Source organism: Mastigoproctus giganteus, chromosome 2 (assembly GCF_048544385.1).
Source record: "Mastigoproctus giganteus isolate SK-2022 chromosome 2, ASM4854438v1, whole genome shotgun sequence".
NCBI classification, from domain to species: Eukaryota; Metazoa; Arthropoda; class Arachnida; order Uropygi; family Thelyphonidae; genus Mastigoproctus; species Mastigoproctus giganteus.
Window position 1 is genome coordinate 122,826,429 of NC_143576.1, and position 26,431 is coordinate 122,852,859.

At 36.4% G+C, this 26,431-nt stretch overlaps 1 protein-coding gene across 1 annotated transcript in view; it reads left to right on the top strand.

Annotated features, from left to right (window-relative positions):
- LOC150089537 (WD repeat-containing protein 31-like) overlaps positions 1-26,431 on the top strand; it is a 235,966-nt gene that overhangs the window by 113,525 nt on the left and 96,010 nt on the right. The window contains exon 7 of the mRNA XM_090368655.1: positions 7,648-7,715. Coding sequence (XP_090224781.1) covers positions 7,648-7,715 — 68 coding nt within the window. The remainder of the gene's footprint in view (positions 1-7,647; positions 7,716-26,431) is intronic.

Genomic DNA, 26,431 nt, shown 5'->3' on the forward strand with positions numbered 1-26,431 from the left:
CTTCTAACTTCTCCACTAATGCTAGTCCCCCAAGGTTCAGGTCTTTACCCCACTCTTTTCCTCTTGTATATTAATAACCTTCTTCCATTGACTGGAAATTCTATCCCTGGTTTTGCCAATGATAGCACATTGCATTCCACTTTACATTTAGATTAAACTTGCCCTGCTCAATCAGCTTCAACTTCTCGAATATCTGCTACCAATTCCTTAAATGCTGATCTCCAGGTAATTCTCCACTAGTGGGGCAAAGGCAACTTAGTTGATTTCAATCTTACTAAAACTCAGTCTTGTCTTATATCTCGCAAAACGGATTATTCCGCTCCTATGCTTACCTTTGGTGACACTCTGATTTCTAGGCAAGTTGATATATCTCTTTTGAGGATTACTCTGACTTCTAATCTCTCTCTTGGCACAAGCACATTACAAATATTGCTTCCACTTTATCTAAAAAAATTTGGGTTTTCTCTTTCGCTCTCAGCGTTACTTTTCTTCCAAACAGCTGTTCACTCTGTACAAATCGCAAATCCGCCCTACCATGGAATATTATTCCCACATCTGGGGCAATGCTTCTGAAACCCCTCTCAGGCTTCTAGATTCTATTCAGAAGAGGGCAGTTAGGTTAATTAATGACTCATCTCTAACAGAGTCTCTTCACTCACTGTCTCATAGACGTACTGTTTCTGCTGCATGCCTTTTCATCAGATACTTCCATGGGCACTTTTCTTCTGAATTGACTTCTATAATTCCTGCTCTCTCTTTCAAAACAGTCCGAACACATGCCGCCACCACCCAACATGCATTTACTGCCCAACTTCAAACTCACAGAACCAACTTTTCATCTTCCTCGTTTATTAATTCAGCTGCCGTTTTCTGGAGCAACCTTCTTTCATACGTATTTCCTGAAAATTACAGTCTACAGAAATTCAAGTCTAATGTCAACAAATATTTTCTCTCATCTTCTCAACCTCCAACCCAAGCACGGTACTGAGTACTATAGGTTCTAATACCTCTTGTGTTTGGGGTTTTCATAAAAAAGAAAGAATAGGAAAGGAGGTGGGTCTTAATCTGCCAAAGGCAACAGCTCCCTCTTATCAAAACCTGGGCATACCCTGGTAGCGATTTTGAGGCCATTCTGGGCTGCTATCTAGCCAGTGGATTCCTGTTGCTAGTATGCACAGTTTACTTACCCCCATCCATTGCAGATCAATGCATTATTAATTTTTCTGCTTGGCTTCTGACCTCTATCAAGTGCAACCAGAGAGTGATAATTCTCGGAGACGTCAACCTTCCCCTGCCAGCTGCATCGAAGCTCCTTGATCAGTTAGTTTTGAATCTGTCGAATCTCAACATCCATTGCATGTATGTTCCCCCCCCTCTCATGGAGAAGCCACATTACAGAGAATCTTTTCCAGCCATGGGATTCTTGAAGCAGTAATCAGTTCTAATTCAGCTTTTCCCTCCACAATCCCTCCACAGGCCAATCAAAGCTTATCCTATCCTTGTATCAAAGGAATTCTGTAACCAACCGAACCAATCCAAACCAATTGAAAAGATGAGAAAGGCTGTATATGATCCAAAATACTTAAAAAATTGAAATGGCAATGGATTGCTTTAGGCTCTACCCCTGGTAAATTCTCAGTGAAATCTGATATAGAGGAAGCTGCATTTTGGCTTCAGAGAAGGTTCTTTCATTGTTAGAGTGGCCATGTCAAGAGTATATGTCATCTGCCCACACTCAAAGCCATGGTGGTCTAGCATTCTAATGTACCAATTTAAGGAAAAGCAACGACTACATGTTCAATTCAAGAGATTACCCTCAGAAAGATCATACTCAGTATACTCAATAGCCAGAAGCACCTTCCAGAAATCCAAGAAGCAGGCTATCAACTCGTTAATAGAGAAGAGGATAGCCTGTGTCAAGGGATCCTGGTCGGCCAGTCACATCCAGTCAACAGAATCATTAGATCTGGCCAAATGGTGCAATCGTGTAACCCGGTTCTTCAAAACAGACAGTGGAACTGCAGACTTCCCCTGGAACAGTGCCCACTATGACATAACTAATCTCCTAATTTGATGCATGGCAAAGAGGAGCTAATCAAGGCCATCAATGCCCTGTCCAATAAGACAACAATGGGAAGTGACTCTATTCCCATCTTTTGCTTTAAAGTCACCTCCTACTTCATCAGCGATGGGATGACGAAGTTGTACAACAGAATTTTACAACAGGGAGTCATCCCAACTGCTTGGCTGAATTATAGAGTCATCCCTGTTCCAAAGGTGCAAAATCCAACCTTGACTGCTGACTATAGACCTATTTCAATCTCCTCCCCTTTTCTCAAATGCCTAGAGAAGTGCATATTCAAAGTGGTTGCCAATCATATCCTTTCCCAAAGACCTCAGCATATGCATATATGCTCTGAATTTGAAAACCCTTCAAGCCTGGGAACAAGGCTATGTTCTTCATGCTATTTTTTGGATCTTAAAGTGGCCTTTGACTCAGTGCAAGTTAAGCCTCTATGTGCCTCCTGGAAAACTATTGTGGTTTCACAAGTAATGTCTTGAAGCTCATCAGAAATCTACTCACCAAGAGGTTTCTTACCCTTCAGCAAGGGAATAACTGCATCACAAAACAGGTGGAAGTCACTACACCCCAAGGTGAATCATTGTTGGTACTGCTATTTTCAACGATATTTATTCCGCTAATGAACGAGATACCTGCGTTTAAGGCCTATGCCGATGATATTGTATGTTACCTCCCAAGCCCTGCTAACACCTCACCAGACCAGGAAAAGGAATTATCAAAGTCTGTTATCCTTTATTGGGAAGCAGTAACTCCAGAATAACGTATCAACTGTATGGTACTACACTGACAGTGGTAGAGAGTGAAAAAGACCTGGCGGTAATTGTGCATTCAGATATGAAGTTTTCTAAGCAGTGCAGACAGTCTGCAAGAGTAGCTCAATGGCGTCTTGTCAATGATATACAGGAATTTTTGTAGCAGGGATAAGGAGGTGATTATCCGATTATCCCTTTGTATAAAGCAATGGTCAGGCCACACCTTGAGTACTGTGTATAGGTCTGGAGGCCTCATTTTAAGAAGGATGTAGAGCTGTTGGAACGAGTACAGAGAAGGGCAACAAGATTAATGAATGGAATGAAGGGCTGCTCTTACGAAGAAAGGCTTAAGTTTTGCAGATTACAGTGTCTTGAGACTAGGCACCTGCAAGGTGATCTATTTGAGGTGTATAAAGACATGAATGGTTTGAGCATGCTCAGTGCTGATGAGATTCTTCCTCTTGCTCAGAATAATCACCTGGGAGGGCATAAATTCAAATTGAGGAAAGACAGTTGTAGGATAGATGTGGAAGTTTGCCTTTAGCCAATGGGTAGTTGGTTGGTGGAACAGACTTCCATCTTTTGTTGTAGAAGTTGATAGCCTAAATAAATTTAAGGCTGAACTGGACAGGTATTTGGAATGAATGGCGGGGTGGAATTGGCGGTGGTCTTTTTTTTTTTTTTTTTTTTTTTTTGGCTGATGCTTCATAAGCTTGCTTTCTTGCATCATGTGCTTTTGCTAATGCTAATATTAATGTTGAAGTTTGCAGATGATACAAAGGTTGACAGGGTTGTTAATGACAGTATGCTGCTGCAACAGGATCTGGAAAAGTTGGGCAGATGGGCTGAAAAGTGGCAACTGAAGTTTAACATTGACAAATGCAAAGTACTGCATATCAGTAGCAGTAATCCCAGAGAAACGTACCAATTGTGTGGTACTACACTCAGGGTAGTGGAGAATGAAAAAGACCTGGGATAATTGTGCAGTCAGATATGATGTATTCTGAGTAGTGCAGACATGCTGCCAGAGCAGCTCATGGGAGTCTTGTCAATGATATACAGGAATTTTGCTAGCAGGGATAAGGAGGTGATTATCCCCTTGTATAAGGCAATAGCCAGACCACACCTTGAGTACTGTGTACAGGTCTGGAGGCCTCATTTTAGGAAGAAGTAGAGTTGCTTTAGTGAGTACAGAGAAGGGCAATGGGATTGGTGAATGAAATAAAGGGTTGCTCTTACAGAGGACTTAAGTTCTGCAAATTGCAGTGTCTGGAGAGTAGGCACCTGCGAGATGATCTGACTGAGGCGTTTAAGCCTTGAATAGTTTGAGCAGGCTCGGTGCTGATGGGATTCTCCTTCTTGCTCAGAATACAAACCATAGGGGACATAAATTAAAATTGAGGAAAAGCAGTTATAGAATAGATGTGCATAAATTTGCCTTTAGCTAGTGGATGGTTGATTGCTAGAACATGCTTCCATCTGGTATTGTGGAAGTTGATAGCTTAAATAAGTTCACGGAAGAAGTGGACAAACTTTTGGAGTGACTGGATGGGTGAAAGGGAAAGGGTTTTTTTTTTTTTTTGGCTGATGCTGTATAAGCTTGCTTTCTTGCATCATATGTCGATGGTAATGCTAATTTATAATGCAGTGTTAATAGAATGTTTTTGAAATTTTAGTCATCATCATCAGCCATTTTCAATCCACTGCAGGATGAAGGCCTCTCCAGCAACTTTCCAGTTCCTTCTGTTTTGAGCACTGGCCATCCATTTACTACTCAAAAACTCATGAATTTCATCTATCCATCTCCGCCTTTGTCTTCCAGGTTTTCTTCTAGCTCCTCTTGGGTACCATTCTGTTATTTTCTTAGTCCATCTGGCATCATGTCTTCGAGCTATGTGTCCTGCCCAAGACCATTTTAGTTCTTTAGTTTTGATAAGAATGTCCTTTACTTGAGTTTGCTGCCTAATCCATGTGTTTCTCTTCTTATCTAACAGTCTGATTCCCAATATAATTCGTTCCATTCTTCGCTGTGTAGTTCTTAGCGTCTCTTCCATTCTTTTGGTGAGTGCCCAAGTTTCACTTCCATAAGTCATGGTGGGGAGTATACATTGGTTCATTATTTTACGTTTCAGACAAACTGGGATATTGCTCTTCAGTACGTGACTATATTTCCTGAATGCTATCCATCCAAAATTTATTCTTCTCTTGACTTCCAGCCATTTATCATTATTACAGCTAATAACTTGTCCCAGATAAGTATATGACTCCACCTTTTCAATTACTGCTCCTTCAATCATTATTTCCCTTTCCGTGGCATACTTGTTCATCATTACTTTTGTTTTAGCCATATTCATCTTTAGTCCAAAATCCTTACTAACTGTGCATAACTGATTAAGATTTTCCTCTAATTCTTTGGGATCGTGGCTTATGACCACAATGTCATCTGCAAATCGTAAATGGTTTAGGTACTCTCCGTTCACATTGACTCCTTTCTGCGACCAGTCTAATCTTCTGAAAGCTTCCTCAAGGGCAGCAGTAAACAGCTTCGGAGATATTGTGTCTCCTTTTCGAACTCCTTTCTCGATTTTAAATTTGCTACTGTCTTTGTCTAGTCTAATAAAGGATGTAGCACTCGCATATATTTTCTTCAAAATCATAATATATGGAGTATCTATGCCTTGTCTTTCCAGTGCCCGAAACATTGCCTTATGCTGTATGGAGTCAAATGCCTTTTCATAATCCACAAATGCTAGGCATAATGGTGTTTTATATTCATTTGCTTTCTCCATTAGCTGTGATATTACGTGAAGGTGATCCATAGTCGAGAATCCTGTCCTAAAGCCAGCTTGCTCTTTCGGTTGATTCTCATCAAGTATTCTTTCTAATCTGTTAGTAATGACCCTTGTGAACAACTTGTAGATATGGGATAACAAGCTAATTGGTCTATAATTTCCAATTTCTGATTTATCTCCTTTCTTATGCAGCAAAACTATGATTGCATTATTCCACTGCTTAGGTGTCACACCTTTTCGAATGCACTTTGTGAAGAGCCTTGCCAGTTTTTGTGTTATGTCCCTTCCTCCCAATTTTAACAACTCTACAGTAACTTCATCTTCCCCCGGGGCTTTCCGATTCTTCATTTTCTTCAATGCATGTTCTATCTCATCAGGAAGAATATCGGGTATGTCGTATGTGTTGCTACTTTGCAATCCATGTTCCCCACTGCTGGTATCATTCCCTCGCTCCTTGTATAATTCTCTATAGTAGTCTTCTGCTATTTGAATTATGCCTTCTCTGCTGTTTATAAGTACACCATCGCTATTCTTCAGTTTCAGTATCATTTGTCTTTCTGTATTACTGCTCATGGCTGCTGATTTAAATCCTTTGTTTTCCCTTAATGCTTGTTCTACTTTTCTTGTGTTAAATCTTCTTATGTCCTCTCTGAGTCTCTTTCTAATGGCTTTGCATAACTCAGTATACTCAATTTTCTCCCTGTCAGTGTTTTTCTTGCTCTTCATTTGTCGTCTTTGGTTCATCATGACAAGTGTTTCTTAACTAATTTTTTCTTGTTTGGATTTCTGTTTCCCTATAGGTTTCTTGGGCTTTATCACTTTCAAAAAGTTGTAATATTCCTCGTCAATATCTTGGTCCTCAGCAGTCTGCAGAAGCTCAAACTTGTTCTTAAGTTCCAGTACATACTGCTTTTTCTCCTCCTCTGTTATTTCAAAGACCTTTGTATTATTTACTCGAGTCAGTTTTTTCCTTTCCTTTCCTACATCTATATCAATTGTACATCTTACCATTCTGTGATCACTTCCAACATTTACCTTATTCAGGACGGTAACAAAAATTTTAGTAGTGGATGCAATTCATACTAAAGAAAGAATATATAAAATGTACTGTTTTTCAAAAAAAATAGTTCATTGCAAAGAGTGCATGTTCCTTTTTTTCTTTGTGTGCAAAGAAAACAATCTATTTCTTTTCTATTCCCATTGTAAACACTTAGAGGAAATGCAGCTGCTCCCTTAACTGAGTGAATTATCTACAGTTACAGTAAGCTTGCATATATCTTACATTACATACTGCTGGAAAGATCTAGCAAATGAGGTAGGTAACTCTTTTCAGAAGCAAGCCTTAGTGAGGGAAATTCCCATGATTAAACTCTGAAATGGCTTGGTAGCATTTCATACTTAATTTTCTGTTTTTACCTTTTGTACAATAACTAACAGAAATTTCTGGAATTTTCAGTAGAGAAATCAAGGTAAACACTTTTGTTTGAAACTGTTGGGAGTTTCAGCTGTGTGGATGGAGTAGTTTTAAAAAGAACAGAATTGCTGAAATTTCTGCAGGGTCTTGAGACACATGCATGTGCTTTCCTCCTGGTTAAGGCCAAAAACCTTGAAGGAAATTTTCAAAAGGATAGCAGTGTTTCCATAACCTTAATTAAGATAACTTTTTTTTTTTTTTTGGTAGTTGTTGGCGCATCGGCTTCTGTGGCCATAATGCACCTCCCAAGGTTTTTGCAGTACTTTGATCCAAGCCCGAGGCAGGATTTGAACCCGCAACCTTTGGGTTGCCAGGCAGGCACTTTACCCACCCGGCTAGCCCAGTCGGCTTAAGATAACTGATTTTAATTTCATCCTAAAAGTGACATTGCGAGAAATAAAATTATATCAATGTTACTTCTATAATGTGATATAACTATTTCACCTTCAATAATTAGCATTTAGTAACATATTAAACTGTTGAATGTACCCTTTGTTGCAATTAAATTTTTGAATTAACTTACTCACTTGTGAAGTTATTTTACAGGTCACTGACATGAAGTGGTTGCATACAGCACCTTCAGTTCTTCAAACAAGTGAAGACAAAATTATCAGGTAAGAATAATAATTTATTATTCCTTTGAATTGCTGACAAATCTTTATTCTTGACTTTTTATTAAACATAACACATTGCTTAGTTTTTAATATCCATTAGCATATCAATAATATATTTAAAAACTTATCCCATGTAATAATTTAGAGTGATTTGTGATCTCTATGTTTTAACTAACAGTTACTCTAGATTCTCATTCAAATATTCATTCAGTTTCATCTAGTCCTGTGGAAGCGGATGAACAATGGTGAAAATAAGAAGAGGTTAGAAGTGGTTAGAAAAGCCCTATGAGCATTTTACAGCGTTATCAGATTGAAAAGTACAATTGACCAGTAGTGAGTGGCACTGACTTGTTTTTATATCCAGTTCATGATCCAAAAGTTTTGAAAAAAAAAGACAGATTGAATTCCCCAAGAAAGGAAACTTTTGAATCACAATCATCTGAATCAGAAAGAAAGAATCAGAAACTTCTAGCGAAATCAATCCTAAATAGGCCAAGCAAGCTGATAATTCTGAGTATATTATCCTCACTCATGCAGAAAGTCTGTTCACATTCCTCTTTTCTGGTGTGAATTAAACCATTTGCTTGTTTCTTTTAAATGTTATGCTAATACTTGAAAGTCCAAACATCTATCCATAAATTCAAAATCCATTTTTCAATCTAACATACCTCACATTCGTGTACTGAGGCTCTTATGAATGAGGCCCTTATGAATGAAGTTGAAGAATGTTATGTGAAAATTTATTATACCAACAGTTTTTAAATCTTCAATTTTGGGAGTTGATTACCATGGCAGACTAAACCAGAAGGATGATTCTGACTTAGTCATAGGGATTTATTCTGCTAAGGTCATGGAGAGTTTAAAACAAGAGGAGAAGATTCTGTTCTTTTGTTCAGGGAGGAAGTACTTTATTTTCTGCATGTGACTACTTGGTGTATAAGTTTCCATTGAAAAATGGTGTTCTTATAAAGGTAGCACAAATTTCATCAACTTGGAAGTACAAGTTTCTTCTTATACTTTTGAATTGATGAAGATGACTTCTTGTACTTCCAAGTTTTTTTGCCAAGTACGAGAAACTTGCACTTCTATGTTGATGAAGATGATTTCTTTCATTTCCAAGTTTCTTGCCAAGAAGTAAAAGTTTTTTGTACTTCTTAGCAGCATCATTAAAGATAATTAAAAAAAATAAATGAAAAAAAATAGACAAAACTCACAGAACTGATATTGCAAAACATTTATTGCATCAGCAGTAAATGTTTTGTAATATCAATTCTGTGAGTTTTGTTGTGGGAATCTACCAGATGCTATTATGAAAGAAGAAAGAATTGATGTACAGTAGTCCTTGGTTGGAGAACTGACAAGTGCACAAGAAATCTTTAAATATAACAAATTATCACAAGTCATGTGTAGCATTTTAACAGTTTCTTATAGCAGTGCTGCTTGTGTGTGTGTGTGTGTGTGTGAGAGAGAGAGAGAGAGAGAGAGAGAGAGAGAGAGAGAGAGAGAGAGAGAGAGAGAGAGAGAGAGAGTATTCAGCCAAGTGAGAAAAACAAACTGTTCAGATCTTCTCTTTCTGGTGAAGCTTTAGAAATGTTCTTGGCTGCAAAGTCTTCGATAGCTAATAGGGTTACTGCTAAGAACAAAACTTTGACTCAATATTTCTAATGAGGGCAAAGTCTTCAAGTGTATTTTTTTTGAAGTAGTCAAAGTCAGTTGCTGTCTAACAGAAAATCCAAACAGTTGCCCACAGAAAGAAAAATCCTAGGTAATTTAATGTTTAAAGGCATACTGTACTGGTAAACAAACCTGTCTCTATTTTAATATGAAATGTGTATTTAGTCAGTGAAGTTTAATTTCTGTTGCAGTGTGGACATTAAAAAAAAAAATCCTCTTGTTTTAATTCCAAAAGTCTTCGATTTTTCTCCTGATTTTTGCAAATAACTTCTTTTATAATGAAAGAAATCTCCTGGTATTTTTTTTTTTTTTTGTCTGTTTTGGCCTAAAAACTTACCTGATCTCCAGCTTTTTGAAAGTCAGATGTTGTCAGCTGTGGAATATAATGGATTTACTTAAAGACATAAATATTGTCAGGGGTAAAGGGAAGGGCTTTTCCTTCATGAAAGTGACTAAAGTAGTCTCAGACAGTTTTTAAATTCTATACAGTGAGATCAGCCAATGATATTACCAACAGCACATTCTAAATGACAAGCATTCAGGATAGTAATTGTAGAAGCTACTAGACTTTTCATACTAAGAAATACTGTTCAAGGCTTAGATGTAAATGTTAGATAAACTTGTAAGACTTGTAGTAGAGCAGAAAAATGCATGGGATGCATATAAATGATCAGGTGATACAGAAGACTGTGGTAGATATAAACTGAAATCAAGTAACAAGGAGGTTGGCAAGCTAAGGCATGTTACAAGACATCTCCAGCAAAGAAAAGCAGCAAAGACTTCTTTACTTATATTAACAGGTGAAAGAAGGGGTTGAATCACATTGGTCAACTTGATGTTAATGACCCTTCTCAGGTTGCTGACAAACTGAATAGGTATTTTGCATCTACATTCACATATGAAGAATTTTTTAGGGAAGGGGATGTTTATCAAACATCTCCTTCCCTAAAACAGGAGTTTATCAAACTGTAACAGGGAGCTAAATGATTTTGTGACAGCTGAGAGGAAAGTGGAAGAGAAAATGTCTTTCTAATTATATTAAGGGAGGCAGCAAGGTAGATAAATTTGCACATCTCTAGTCCATATAGCAAACAAAGGAAGAACTAAGTAATTGTTAATTTGACTCGTGTTTCAGGAAAACACAGGAGTCACTGGTTAAAGAAGTAATGAATGACCATCTAGAAAGGAACGCAATTATACTGCAGTCACATCATAGATTTGTAAAGGGGAAATCTTGTCTGACCAACCTGATTGGATATTGTGATGCTGAAACAAAGTAACTGGATGCAAAAAATAATTCTTATCATGTACATGGATTTCAGGAAATCTTTTGATACTGTTGCATGAAAAAAAAAAAAAGGGTCTGCTATATAAATTGGCGCAGTGTGGCATTATTAAGAGTAGGTTACTGCTATGTATAAATGAATGGTCGAGTGTGAGAATACAGAGAGTGGTTTTAATGGACACTGCTCTTCATCAACTAATGTAATTAGTGAAGTCCCCCCCCCCCCAAGGTTCAGTACTGGGCTGTTGTTTTCTATATTTATTAATGATTTATTAATAATGGTAAACCCCTCTGACCCAGTGGTCATTCATGCCTTAGTATAAATGGTACCTTTAATAACAACAACATTGTATGATTTTACAGGGTGGATGCTCTCGAAGAATTTAAATTTGGAGGCCCATCAAACTGTCAGCTGCCCACATCAATGCCAGAGCTTACACTTGATTTTCAGGCAACACAGCGAAAGCCCCCCAAAGCAGAACGCACTGATCCCACAGGAGCTAGTTGTTGTTGGTGACCATATTGTCAGGGAAATGGGAAATATATTGTGCAAAAAGAGATACAGGAATGGGACCAGGATATGTGTACAGGGGCAAAAGTTGATGAGCTAGAGCAGATATCATCTTTTAAGGACACAAAAGGTGATATTGTTGTACACGTTAGCACTGATGACATTAAGAGTAGGAGATCTGCAGACTTAATTAACAGGGCAATGTTGAAAACAAGTTGTGAGTTAGGGTTAAATTTGAAAGTGCCTGCAATTCTGCCCAGACAATGGTCAGGCTGCATCCTGAGTACTGTATACATGTCAGGAGGCCTCATTTTAGGAAGGATGTAGAGCTGCTGGAATGAGTACAGAAAAGGGCTACAAGGTTGATGAGTGGAACAAAGGGGTGTTCTTACTAAAGAAGGCTTCAGACTAAGACCTGAGGGGGGGGGCAGCATAAATTAAAATTGTGGAAGGATTTTGCAGAACAGATGTATGGAATAGTGCCTTTATTGGATCAGATGGTTAATTGTTGGAACAAACTTCCTTATGTTGTGATGGAAGTTATAAATCAGTTCAACAAAGAACTATGCAAACTATTGGAGGTAATGGGAATTGTGTTTTTTTTTTTTTTTTTTTTTTTGACTGATGCCGTATAAGCTTGCTTTCTTGCATCATTTGCTATTACTAATGCTGATATCCATGAATGTATATCAGGCACAGTGGTGAGCTATAATGGGCTCATGAGAGCCCATTGTTATTTTTTTTTTGAAAATTTGTGAGCCCATTGTTGAAACAATCATTTATTTTACAAATGAAATCCTGAATGCAATTATTGAGTATCCAGAGCCGAAATCACAGTGGGGCAAGCCAGACCCCATTCCCAGCATTTTAATGGCGAATCAATCGGTTATGTATTTTAAAATTGTTTCATTTTTGATTTAATTACAGTCGTACCTCTGTTTAACGAACTTTTTTATAGTGAATTTTTTTGATTCCCCTTGGCAATTAAATTTAAATAGTTTCTGTTGAACGAAGAAAATTTCCATGTAACAAACGGATTAGGAGAGACAACTGTGTATGCATTGTTTTCACCTCTCGCCTTTAGGCAATTTAGGTAATTAGAAAGTGGTAATTAAGGGTGAAAGGGATTACCATTTCACAATGTTAGTGGTGTCTTTAAAACCTCTGCAGTCATATACTGAGAAGTCGCGCTAGTCAATATGCTTGGTTGGGAATGAGAGTAGCCTTGTGCAGGTGAAGTTTTTACAGCTCCAGAAAATAGAGAAGTTTTTTCTGTTTTATTAGCTTAAATTGGTATATTAACTTATTTTCTAGAGTAGCTTTATATTCCTGGTTACGATACTTAGTTTAAATTATAACTTAGATAGAGATTTTGTAGGTTATTACTTAGTATCGGTAAGGGTCTCTTATTATAACTTAGATAGAGATTTTGTAGGTTATTACTTAGTATCGGTAAGGGTCTCCAATCCACGTGTTTTACAAGTTTTGCAGATCCGGCGAACGGTAAGCTTTTAGCTATATTTAGCTGCTTTATTGACTAATTGTTATATTAAATTATTTTCTATAAGTAGTTTATAGACCTAGTCAATATCCTTGGTTTATTCCGAATTGAGACAGCGAGATTTTGGAAGTTAATTAATACTTAAGTGTCCATAGATTTACTGTTTGTAACTTGCCGCCATTGTTATACGACACAACGTTATATCCCGTACTAGACAGCATTAGCTTAGTATAGTATAGTATAGTATAGTATAGTATATAATATTATCAATTAATCAGTAAAATTTATCAATCTTGTTAAACTTCATTGTCAATTAAATTGTACTTTTTAACTAAATAACGACTTAGATTTTACAAATATAACATTATTAATAAACATATAACGACTTAGATTTTACAAATATAACATTATTAATACATAACTTGATATGGAAGTTATATAACGTAACTCGGAGATAATAATCGACACTGAAAAAAATATATATAGATATATAATGTTATAACTGCATTGGGATATAAGTTTAGGGTTATAATTTTGTACTGAAATGGAAATTTTATTGAAATTGAATCGAAATCATGACTCAGACCAGAGCAGCGAAGCAAACGGCTAAAGCTAATGGGAGTGCTGTAGCTCAGGGAAGAACTGAGGGGGGGCAGTTGCCCTCTGAATCACAGCCTTTTAAAATGCACTGCTTGCTTGATGTTTGTGGAGCAATCACGTACGGGACACGATATTGCCAAAGGGAATGTCTTTTTGTGTGCACAATGTAAGGAAATCAGGCAACAACTCAGCATTGTTATGAGAGCTTGAAGGACAGGGTGGATGCCCTCAAAGGATCTAAATTGAGGGGCCCATCAAGCTCTCAGCTGCCCACATCAAGGCCAGATCTTGCACTTGATCATCACACAACAAAGTGGCAACCCCCAAGGCAGAATGCGCTGGTCCCACAGGAACTAGTAGTTGTTGGTAACTCTATTGTCAGGGAAATGGGGAACATGGTATGTAAAAAGGATAGGTGGAACAGGACCAGGGTATGTCAGGAAGGGGCAAAGGTTCATGACGATGTACAGCGGATATCATCTTTTAAGTGCACAAAAGGTGATACTGTTGTACCTGTTGGAACTAATGATATTAAGAGTAGGAGACCGGTGGAATTACTTAACAAGTATAGATCACTGTTGAAAAAAAGCCATGAATTAGGGCCGAATTTGAATGTGTCTGCAATTCTGCCCAGACACAATAGGAAGGAGCATACGATGAGAGCCTTGTCGATCAATTCGGCCCTGGAAACATTGTACAAGGCTCAAGGGGAAGAATTTTTTTCAGCCTGGTCTGTACTTCCTAACAGGAGAGATTGCTTTTACAGGAATGGGATACACTTAAATAGCAAGGGCGCAAGAATATTTGCTGATGCTATCAAGGCAGTGTTAGGTGGGTCAGAAAACTGCTAGCTTGGGGAGATACAAGGACTAATAGATTAATAGTAGCCACTGGCAGAGGTGAAAGTGATTCTTGCACTGATTCTATTGGAATGAGCAGCAGCCTAGAAAACAAGATGCAAGGTATTTCAGAGACTGCTGGGAGTTAAATAATATAAATTACTGGAATACTGGGAGTCATTGCAGTACAAGTAAACACATGGGTCGTGTTAGAGTAGTAAAGAATAGGAACAGGTGCATGTATACTGGCATGTACACCAATGCTAGGAGTTTGGTAAATAAATTTGATGAATTTGAGGTGTTTCCAATAACATCAAAGGCAGATATTGTTGGAATATCAGAGACGTGGTGTCACACAGATATAAGGAATACAGAATTGGAATTTGTCGAGTACAATGTCTACAAAAAAGGATAGACAGGATAGGAAGGGAGGAGGGGTTATGCTATTAATTAAGAGTCACATAAAATTCAAGGAAGTGAAGCCAGTCAACATCGCTGGACAGTGCAGTGTCAAGTCAGTTTGGTGTGACATAAGCATTGGGATTTCAAAATTGAGAGTAGGAGTGTGTTATAGGCCTAATGACTCTGATGAGTATAATAAGAAACTGTACAGAGATATAGAGTGGGCCAGTAAATCAGAGGCGCCTCCGTAGCCAGGTGGGAAGGAGCAGTAGTGCGTAGCACACGCTTCTTGATTAGACCGGGGTTCGAGCCCGTCACCACCAAATACGGAGGATGCGGAAAGGTCAGGGAATGACCACCGCATATCTCGGAGCAATATGGCCTTAGTTGCTAATGCTCCTAAAAACTAAAAACAAAACAAACCAGTAAATCAGACAGTCTTATAATGGTGGATTTTAATTTCCCGGATATTGACTGGAATTTGTGGGTTGGTCACTCACACGCTAGCATGGCTTTTGTGGATTTATTGGATGATTGTTTTCTACATCAGCATGTTCGGGAAGCAACTAGAGGGAGTAATACTCTTGATCTGATTATCAGTAGTGATTCTTCATGCATTAAGAATCTGCAGATAAAGGAACTGATAGGTGGCAGTAATCACAATGTACTGATGTGGGAATTACTTTAAGATGTAACTACCATCAAGGCTAAAGGGAAGGGCTTTTGCTTTTGTAAAGGTGACTACGGAGGTCTCAGACAGTTTTTAAATTCTATACTGTGGGACCAACTGATGATGTTACCAACAGCAAATTCAAAATGGGAGGCATTTAAAGAATTTACCTTGGAAACTACTAGGATTTACATACCAACTAAGAAATATTATTCGAAGTTTAGGCCTAAATGGATGTCAGATGAACTAATGAGACATATGGCAGAGAAGAAAAATGCATGGGATACATATAAATTAATGGGTGACACGGAAGCCTATGATAGATATAAGCTGGTCTGTAACCAAGTCACAAAGGAGATTATGCAGGCAAAGGCAGATTATGAGAAATCCTTTGCAGAGGATGCAAAGAAGAACAGTAAAGAGTTCGTTACCTATGTAAACTCTAGAAGGAAAGAGGTGAATCAGATTGGTCCACTGGATATTGATGGTTCAACTATTGATGATCCTGCTCAGGTGGCTAACAAACTAAATGAGTATTTTGTATCTACATTCACACATGAGGAGTTGTGGGAGGGGAATGCCAGAGGTGAATTAAACTCTGGCAGCGAGCTAGATGATTTTGTAATAACTGAGAGGAAAGTTGAAGATAAACATAAAAAAGGCACCCGGGATGGATGGGATCTATCCAGTTTTGTTAAAGGAGTCAGCAAAGGAAGTAAGCAAACCCTTATCCAAAATTATGAGAGCTTCCTTGGACTCAGGGGAGGTACCCATGGACTGGAGATGTGCAAATGTGATCCCAATTCACAAATGAGTATCTAAGGGCAACCCAAGTAATTATATACCTGTTAGTTTAACTTGTGTTCCAGGAAAATTAATGGAGGTTAAAGAAGCACTGCAGGACCATCTAGACAAGACTTCAGTTATAGCTTGGACACAGCATGGTTCTGTTAAGGGAAAGTCTTACCTGACCAATTTGATTGGATACTATGATGTGGTCAAAAAAGAACTGGATGCAGGGAATAACTTTGATATCATATATTTGGATCTTAGAAAGGCTTTTGATACTGTTGCACATAGAAGACTGCTGCACAAATTGGAGTAGTGTAGCACTGGAGGCAAATTGCTGTTATGGATAAAGGGATGGTTGAGTGGGAGAAGACAGAGAGTGGTAATCAATGAACACTGCTCATTGCGGACTAATGTTATTAGTGGAGTCCCTCAGGGTTCAGTGTTGGGTCTATTGTTGTTTTTTGTATTTATAAATGATATTGATGATGGTATATCAAGCTTAATGTTCAAGTTTGCAGATGATACAAATGTTGGCAGGGTTGTTAAGGACACTAATGACAGTACACTGCTGTAACAGGATCTAGAAAATTTGAGCAGATGGGCTGAGAGGTGACAAATGAAGTTTAACATTGACAAATGTAAAGTACTACATGTGGGAAGCAGTAACCCCAGAGTAACGTATCAACTCTGTGGTACTACACTAACAGTGGTAGGGAATGAAAGACCTGGGGATAATTGTGCAGACAGATATGAAGTTTTCTGAGCAGTCAGAGAGTTTGCAAAATTAGCTTATGGTGTCTTGTCCATAATATACAGAAATTTTTTTAGCAGGGATAAGGAGGTGATTATCTCCTTGTATAAGACATTGGTCAGGCCACACCTTGAGTACTGTATACAGGTCTGGAGGCCTCATTTTAAGAAGGATGTAGAGCTGTTGGAACGAGTACAGAGAAGGGCAACAAGATTAATGAATGGAATGAAGGGTTGCTCTTACGAAGAAAGGCTTAAGTTTTGCAGATTACAGTGTCTTGAGACTAGGCACCTGCAGGGTGATCTATTTGAGGTGTATAAAGACTTGAATGGTTTGAGCATGCTCAGTGCTGATGGGATTCTTCCTCTTGCTCAGAATAATCACCTGGAAGGGCATAAATTCAAATTGAAGAAAGACAGTTGTAGGAAGATGTGCGGAAGTTCGCCTTTAGCCAACGGGTAGTTGGTTGGTGGAACAGACTTCCATCTTTTGTTGTTGAAGTTGATAGCCTAAATAAATTTAAGGCTGAACTGGACAGGTATTTGGAATGAATGGAGGGGTGAAATTGGCGGTCGTTTTTTTTTTTTTTTTTTTTTTTTGGCTGATGCTTCATAATTGCTTTCTTGCATCATGTGCCTATGCTTTCCATAGCCAGTCAGACGATTAAGAAGATTCTTGATATGGATTATAGCCTCTGGTCAACCTGTGTTGTGGTTCCCCTTTACTTCGACAAACAGGCATACGTTTTTCGGAGAAGTAAGTGATGCTTGCCTAGTGAGAGTAGCAATGTATAGGCGGGAGGGGGGGATTGAGCCAACTAAGATATTATATAAACTTTATGAAGGTGAAATGTTGACAGATTTTAAAAATTTGTCGAGCCTTTTGCTGTGTAGAAAATGTTCTAAAATATAATGGTATACAATACAGGCAGTAATGAAAAAAAAAATTATCACCAATCTCCAAAAAGCTAGCACGAATTAAGGATGATTGCTAAAGAACTTGATGTGGAGACTATAAAGATCGGTTGTGTGTTCGGCCACGATGAGCAGCTTGTAGCTTGCGGACTGCAATTGTGGGTTGGAGGAATTTTCCCGCTTTGTGCAAACATTTTGAATCAGAAGTTAAATATTCTGGATTATTAAATCAACTTTTAAATTTGGAATTTCTTAACCATTTAGCACTATGATCGACATCCTTGCAGGAGCTCTCTTACCTTTCAGAAGCTTTACAGAATCACAGTGGTAAAATCATATAAATTTATTAATTGAACTATCAATGCTATTGCTAATTTGAAAAATTCTGAAGGAAATTATGAAGCTAAAATTGAGAGCATGTTGAAGTTGAAAGAATTTGAAGGAATCAAAATCGAAAGTAAAAAAATTACCTTGTGACAAGTTATTAAATGCATTGTTTTATCCTTAAAGGTTAAGTTTTTAATGCAATAGCGTGATTTTAAATGAAATCAAGAAAATAGTGATACCATTGAAAGAAATTTTAAACATATGCTACCCGAAATCGTGGAATGTGAAAGAACTTTAATCTCGGTTATAAGACGGTGAAAACTGAATAAGAAATTTAAATTTTCTGATAAAATATAAAAATTAATGATTTTAGAGATTTTGTCGAAGAGAGTTTATCTTTAAAATCGAGTGAAATTCCTTTTTCAATTAAGAAAGCCAGAAATATCTTTGAAACCATTGCAATTAGCAGTGCTGAAGCTTAGTGAGCCCTCAGTGTAATGAATAATATTGTGACAATTAAACATGTTGCAGGACCATACATCTAAATGGAAAACCATTGATTCAATTTGATCCGGATCGTTACGTCAAATCATTCCTCTGTAATCATCGCTCTGCTATTGAGCAAAGCAGAAGATCAACAACAAATATTAATAAAGAAGTAAATTGTATATGGCAATTTTTATAATAAATTTTTCTTGAATATTTGTGAAATAATTTTTTTTTTCATGTAATCTGTGTTTTTTTGTACTTTTTCTAGAAAGTTTGTTTTTTATGTAATATTTGTTTTTATATTGTGGAACGCTTTGTGATAGTTTTTATGTTATTTGTGATATGGGAAATATTTCATGTTATTTTTTATTCACAATATTAAAATTTTATCATGAAAAAAATGTATCCATTATATTTCCCTAGTTGTTAAAAAAAAAGAAATAAAAAAAGTTGCGCATGTGACAAGCACGTGGTGTAGATTGTTTATGTGAAACACCTTTGCATTTCTTTTAGGTATTTTGTTTTGTATATATTGAATACGAAATAAAAGAGCTCTTTTATTGTAAATATTTTATTGATCATTCACAGATTTTCATAATTTCTGGAAGACAAGATGCAATGAATTTATGATAACTAAAGTAAGAGATGTATACTTGCAAGTGCAACATATCTAAATATCTCTGTAAAATAGCACCAATTGATGTACCGATCTTGTAGTTGAAGCGACATACGCAGCTGTTAGGGGCACCTAACAATGGAATGAACAAAAATGCGAGACAAAAAAAGAAATTGTTTACAAATATTTGTATTGTTGCAATCATACTTACTGCAGTAGTAACTTCAGGAAGCATGATTGTGACGCCATACTATTCAAAAATTCTAAAAAGTTCGAACTCCAGACACTGTGTTATCCAGTTATCATCGGAAGGCGAGGCATGACGACCAGGTTTTTAAGTTTTTTTTTTTTTTAGGTAGACCTAGGAACGTTTTACACATTCACTTATATGCATGGTTAAGGGGGTAATAAGCTGCATTTGACCCCCCCCTAAATCCACCCGTGACTCGAGATATCATACCGGTCACGAAAAATTTGTCAGGCGCTCTAATCACACTACTAGTAGTGTGAGCGTGGGAAGCGCCTCTAGTGGAAGCTGCAGATGACGTCACTTCCATTACCGATCAAATTTACTCGGTAGAAAGTCAGAAAAACTGAACTGAGAGCACATTGTTAAAATATTCATAGCTCACCACTGATCAGGCAGGCTTTATGTCTGTGTTTTCAGATGATTCCTAAAGGTTGTCAAGGTAATCTACTGCAACAAGATCTCGAAAAATTAAAAAATTAAGCAGTTTTGCCGTGAAATGACAATTGAATTTTAACATTGAGAAATTTAATTTACTACATATGGGGAGCAGTAATGTCTGATTATTGTAACAACTGTGTGGTACTACACTCAGGGTAGTGGAAAATGAAAAAGACCTCTGGGTAATTGTGCAGTCAGATATGAATTTCTCTGACTAGTGCAGACAGGTAGCCAAGACAGCTCATGGGGTTTTGTCAATGATACGTTATTTCTCAATTTTGTCAACGATACACTATGATACACTTTTTGTCAAATGATACACTGTGATACACTTTTTGTCAAATGATACATTACATGATACGCTTTTTGTCAATGATACCCTATTTCTAGCTTCAATAAATAGGTGATTAGGCTGCATCTTGAGTACTGCATATAGGTCTGGAGTTCTCATTTTAGGAAAGATATAGGTCTTTTGGAATGGGTGCAGAGAAGGGCAATGAGATTGCTCAATGTAACAAAAAGAGTAATCTTACCAAGAAAGGCTTCAGTTCTGAAATTGCAGCATCTGGAGACTAGGTATGTCTATGTTTTCAGATGATACAAAGGCTGTCAGGCCTTTGTATCATCTTAAATAAATTTAACATCTCAATCAGAATGTCAGAATTTTTAATCATATTTAATTAATCCAAAAATGTAATGTGCATATAATCAGATTTTGTCGTACTTGGCACTTCAATGTAGCACTTCGGAGGAATCCTCACTTAAATCACAGTAGTGTATATACAATGATACAAAACACGCTTAAGTAAAAAATCAGATAAATCATCAAGTCTGATGAATCGTCACTTAGCTTAATAATGGCAATAGTGTAATTACTACAGAATATGGTTAAGTAAAAAATACATTTCAATTGTTCCAAAATATTTTTGTTTCTTGTTAATCTCTCGCATACCCCCCAGGGAGCTCCTGCGTACCACCGGTTGAATAACGCTGGTTTAGTCTACAGATCTGACTGTTTTAAAGGGGTAATCTCAAAATGGAAAGGATGCTGGATTTTGTCAGTGATGATTGTTATAGTCCCAAAAGAAATTTCTTAAATTGCATGGAGGAAGAGACGAAAAGTAACATTGCTCTGGAGTTCAGACCTATACCAATCTGCTAACTTAAAAATGAGAAGCCAGAAAGTTTTTAATAGAGTTAAGCCGGAAGAAACTGGGAAGCATGAAACATCTCACAGAAGAAAACACATTTTAACAAGAATTAGAATATATGTTTATGTAAGTTACAGCTAAAAAATAAAACATTTTTAAGATGTAGTGCAAATAATTATAGATTGTTGATGGCAGCTACATTGCACAATTAATAAAGTTAAGCATAATCATCAGGTTGCATTAATTGTGTCAATAAAGAAATCATTAAAAACAATTAGAAACAATCTAATTATAGTCCCAAATCTAAATATAGTCCCAAAAGAAATTTCTTAAATTGCATGGAGGAAGGGACGAAAAGTAACATAACTCTGGAGTTCAGACCAATACCAATCTGCTAACTTAAAAATGAGAAACCAGAAAGTTTTTAATAGAGTTAAGCTGGAAGAAACTGGGAAGCATGAAACATCTCACAGAAGAAAACACATTTTAACAAGAATTAGAATGTATGTTTATGTAAGTTACAACTAAAAAATAAAACATTTTTAAGATGTAGTGCAAATAATTATAGATTGTTGATGGCAGCTACATTGCACAATTAATAAAGTTAAGCATAATCATCAGGTTGCATTAATTGTGTCAATAAAGAAATCATTAAAAACAATTAGAAACAATCAGAAATTGATGAATTTCCTTTTGCAAGGAAATTGATTAATATTATAGCTTATCCAAATATGGGGGGGGGGTATCATTCCTCCATTTGATATGGATGCAGCACCTTCCATTTGATCAGTGATTGCCATTTTGGATTCCATCAGTATTGATAAACTGGTGATATATTGGATTATTTAGCCATCTTTGGACAAAGTCAATGGAAATGTTTGGTGAAACTCAAGCAGTTGCTCTTACATTTATAAGACTTTTGACTGTGTTTGGTGTAAAGGTTTTCAAAACAGGCTTCTGTCTTATGGATTGGCAACTGTCTTTTGCAATTGGGTGTATCCAGTTTCCTATCTGAACATTTGCTGCTGGTGATGGTAGATAGCTCTCTGTCTTTTAACAGTTCCACTAATGCTGGAGTTCCCAAAGTTCAGTTTTTTCTCCTAATCTTTTCCTCTTTTATCTTTTGGCAATAAGCACATCACAAATATTGCTTTTTCTGCACCAAAAAACTGGATTTTCTTTTTTGCTCTTAGCATTACTTTTCTTCTAAGTGACTACTCACTTGTACAAGTCTCAAATTCACCCTACCATGGAATATTATTCTTATGTCTGGAGTGGTGCCCAAAATCCTCTCTCGGGCTTCTAGGCTCCATTCAAAGGAGGGCAGTCAGGTTAATTAATAAATCATCTCTTATAAAGTCTCTGCACTGTCTGTCTCATAGATGTTCTGTTTCTGCTGCATAATTTCTTTAAATTTAAATTCCTTTGAATTCTGTAGATACTTTTATGGGCACTGTTCTTCAGAATTGGCATCTTTAATTTCCCCACTCTCTTCCATACCAGTCCAAACACTTATTACTAGAACACTACAATCTCTAAAACTTCAAGTTGAATGCCAGCACATATTTTCTATATTCTCAATCTTCAACCCATGTGCAGTACTAAGTACTATAGCTTCTAATACCTTTTGTGTTTAGGATTGTCATAAAAAAAGTTTACAGACACATATACATTACTTCAGCTTAATACAGACATGTCTGAAAAGCAAGACTTGTAAGTAAAAGAAAGACATCGAGCTTCTTGAAAGGGTACAAAGAAGGGTAACTCGCCTGGTGAGATCGGCAAAAGGGCGTCCTTATGAAGAAAGACTTCGAATATGTGGGTTGCAGAGTTTGGGAACTAGACACCTTAGAGGAGATTTGATCGAGGTGTTTAAGGCTCTGAGAGGCATCAGTAAAATGAATGAGGACAAAATTTTCAAGATTATAAATGATGCTAGAACTAGGGGACATAAATTCAAGTTACGGGGGGAAATGTTTAGATTGGACTGCAGGAAGTTTTATTTTAGCCAGCAAGTTATAAATTACTGGAATAAGTTGCCTTCATGGGTGGTAGAGGCCGACAGTTTGGGGAAATTCAAAGGTCATCTGGATAGTACTTTCGGGTAAGGGAAGCGCATAGGATGATAGGTTTAATTTTATTTATATTCTATTTTTTTTTTTTTATTTATTAATTATTATTATTTAGTTATTTATTTATTTTTTTTTTGTTTTTATCATTGTTTTGTTCGGATTTTTTTTTTTTTTTTTGGCTGGTGCAGCATAAGCCATAGGCTTTCTTGCACCATGCGGCCGTTACTAATACTAATACTAATACTAAAATGTTTTTGAAGAACTTTAATGAAATTTTATAAGTTGTACAATGGATCATATATATTCTCTTTCTTCAGGAAATAACAAGTTGGCTGTGACATTCTGTATTTCAATCAGCTGCTATGAAATACCCTTATTGTTTTATAATCAGTAAACTATTATTGCTTTTGCTAATAACTCATTTTCTTACATGAAATAAAAACCATGGCATACTTATAATAAACTCCTGTGCATTGCAAGGAAAATGTTCATGTTAAAAAACTGTTTTGTTTAGCACAGAGTGGTACAATTGCTGTATTACATCTTAAAAATACTTCCATACTAAAGATTTACATGTCTTCAAGCAAAGCAAAGACCAATAGAATAAGAGAGTAGATAAATGAATAGATAGAAAGAGCATAAATATTCTTTACTAAGAATTAAGTAATTCTTCTGATATATGTACTTGCTCATATTCTAGCCGTGGCTATTGTATGGTCTGTAGCACCCATACTTTCAGTTAGCTTTTAGAATTATATATACTTTTACAAATTAAAAAATATATCCTTAATTTCCTTCACAGTAAAATCCCAAGTAAGATTAAACCCTCTTCAGTTATTATATATTTAACTCTTTCCAGAGTGCATTCTTAATTTACATTTTGCTTGTGTTGGTTCTGGAGAGTACATATACAAATTTACATTTTCCAGGGTCATTTCACTTCATAAGGCTAGCAAATTTTGAAAGTTGCTAAATAGTCTTTTGTATTTCCTAATAATTATTGGTTTTTGTTTCATGTTTATCCATATGTAAGCATTTATCCATATGGATAAATATGGTTGTTTATCCCTGTTTATCTTCAAGTGACCTGTCTGTCATGCTCAGAAAACTTCATGTCAAAATGCTAATATTGAAATCCCATTGGTTTCTGTCAATAGTATATGGGAATTTTGCTAGAAAGGACAAGGAGGTGATTATTCTATTGTATAAGGCAGTGGTTAGGCCACATCTTGAGGGACAGGTCAGGAAGCCTCATTTTATTCAAGATATGGATCTGTTTGGATGGGTACAGATAAGAGTAACAAGATTAGTCTGACACAAAAGGGTACTCTTACTATGGAGGACTTCAGTTCTGCAAATTTCAACATCTGGAAACTAGGCACCTGCAAGGAGACCTGATTGAAGGGTTTAAGTCTTTAAATGGATTGAGTAAACTAAATATTAATGGTATCCCTATTCTTTCTCAGACAAGAGGACATAAACTTATATTGAAAAATAATGGTTGCAGGATAAATGTGTGAAAATTTGCTTTCAGCCAGAGAGTAATTAATTATTGGAATAACTTTCCTGGTATTGTGGTAGTGATAAATTTAAGGAAGAATTAGTAAAATTATTAGAGGGATGTATTGATGAAATGGTTATGTTTTTTTTTGGGGCTTATGCTGTATAAGCTTGCTTCCTTGTATCATTTGGCCACTTCTAATACTAAATAAATAAATTTTCTACTCTGGACTGACTACATAAAATCCGAGGGGTCACAAGATAGAGGGATACAAGAATATTATTGTATTTAGTAGTCGTGTGATTGAACCACAGTCACGCAAAGCATGTATATCTATACCCTTGCACTTGACCATTCTGCTTTGACTAATACCTATACAATCCAAATAAAGCATCTGTTAATGTACAAGTTGTTTTGAAATCTATTACATGCTGCCTTCTCTTATTTGTGTTTCCAGATGAATAGTAGACATAGTTTTAATATATAGCAGCATGGAAATAGCTTTGAAAATAAAAGAAGGGATTGCACTTGTTGTCTGGTTTGGGTTTAAAAAAGCTGGAATCTGGATTAGATCTAGAAATCGATGAAATTGAATTAAATGATAAATAAATAGATATGACAGATATCAGTGCATTAAAAATAATGATAACCACAAATTTTTAGAGTGGATAAATTAAGAAATGTTTAATGATTATTTTAATTATTTTAATATTTTTGAAAAAAAAATTTATTTGATTATTTTGCATTAATATCACTCTGATGTTGGGCAGTCACTTAAAAATAAGCACAATTAATATTCTTAAAAGCATTTAAATACAAAGTTTTCATTTTTATAATTTTTTAAAATTACATGAAAAAATTTGCTCCCACCATTGTGAAGTTTCCACGATTAGTGGAAACTTCACAATCTAAATCCATACACATGAAGGAAAAGGTTAAATACATGCAAGAAATATATAATTGGATTCATCCAGCGAAGACACATGTATAAAGCAAGTTGCAAAATGTTCTTTACATTATATATAAAAATAAGGTAGACTAACTGCAGTATGAAAAGATAAGGTAAACTGCAACCATTATCAATCCACTGCAGGATGGACACCTCAATGATTCATGTTGAGGGAAATGGACCATAATCTGCCATGCTGGTCCAGTGCAGTTTGGCAATTCAACCATATTTAGCAGTCAGGTGCTTGAACTCTGGTCTATTCAAAGAACGTGTGCTACTGCACTCCCGCTCCCGACCACTCAGCTACGGAGGCCTTAACTGAAGTATACAACAATTTAAAATGTTCTTTTGTGTTAAAAATATTATAGAGTATATTGAAAATATATAATTGACATTCAGGCAACAGCTGTTTTTAAAGTAAATTTTAGAACTTCACAAGTTGTGCTGTACATAGTGAAAAAAAAAAAGGTTTTAGAGCTGCATATTAAAGATCCCTAATGACTAGTTGAACTGTAATTTATTTATCACAGTTCATTACTGCTTGTTTTGTAACAATGGAATTTTTTATTGTGCAGTTCTAAAAATTATTTAAAAATATTTTAGACAGCATGTACGTGCCAGAAAAATTTTATCTGATAGAATCAGATCAGAAATGGTTATTAAAATTATCTTACTATTAAGTTCATTATTCTCTGGTTATTTACAGACTAATGCTCACTCATGCTGATTAAGGTAATCAGTCTTGGGCAAAGTCAGTGTAGCAATATATTAAATTCTCATAGTTGTTGTTTTGGTTTTTAGGAGCATTAGCAACTAAGGCCATATTGCTCCGGGAATATGCGGTGGTCATTCCCTTGACCTTTCCGCATCCTTCATATTTGGTGATGACGGGCTCGAACCCTGGTCTAATCAAGAAGCGTGTGCTACGCACTGCTGCTCCTTCCCACCTGGCTACGGAGGCGCCAAATTCTCATAGAAAAATAG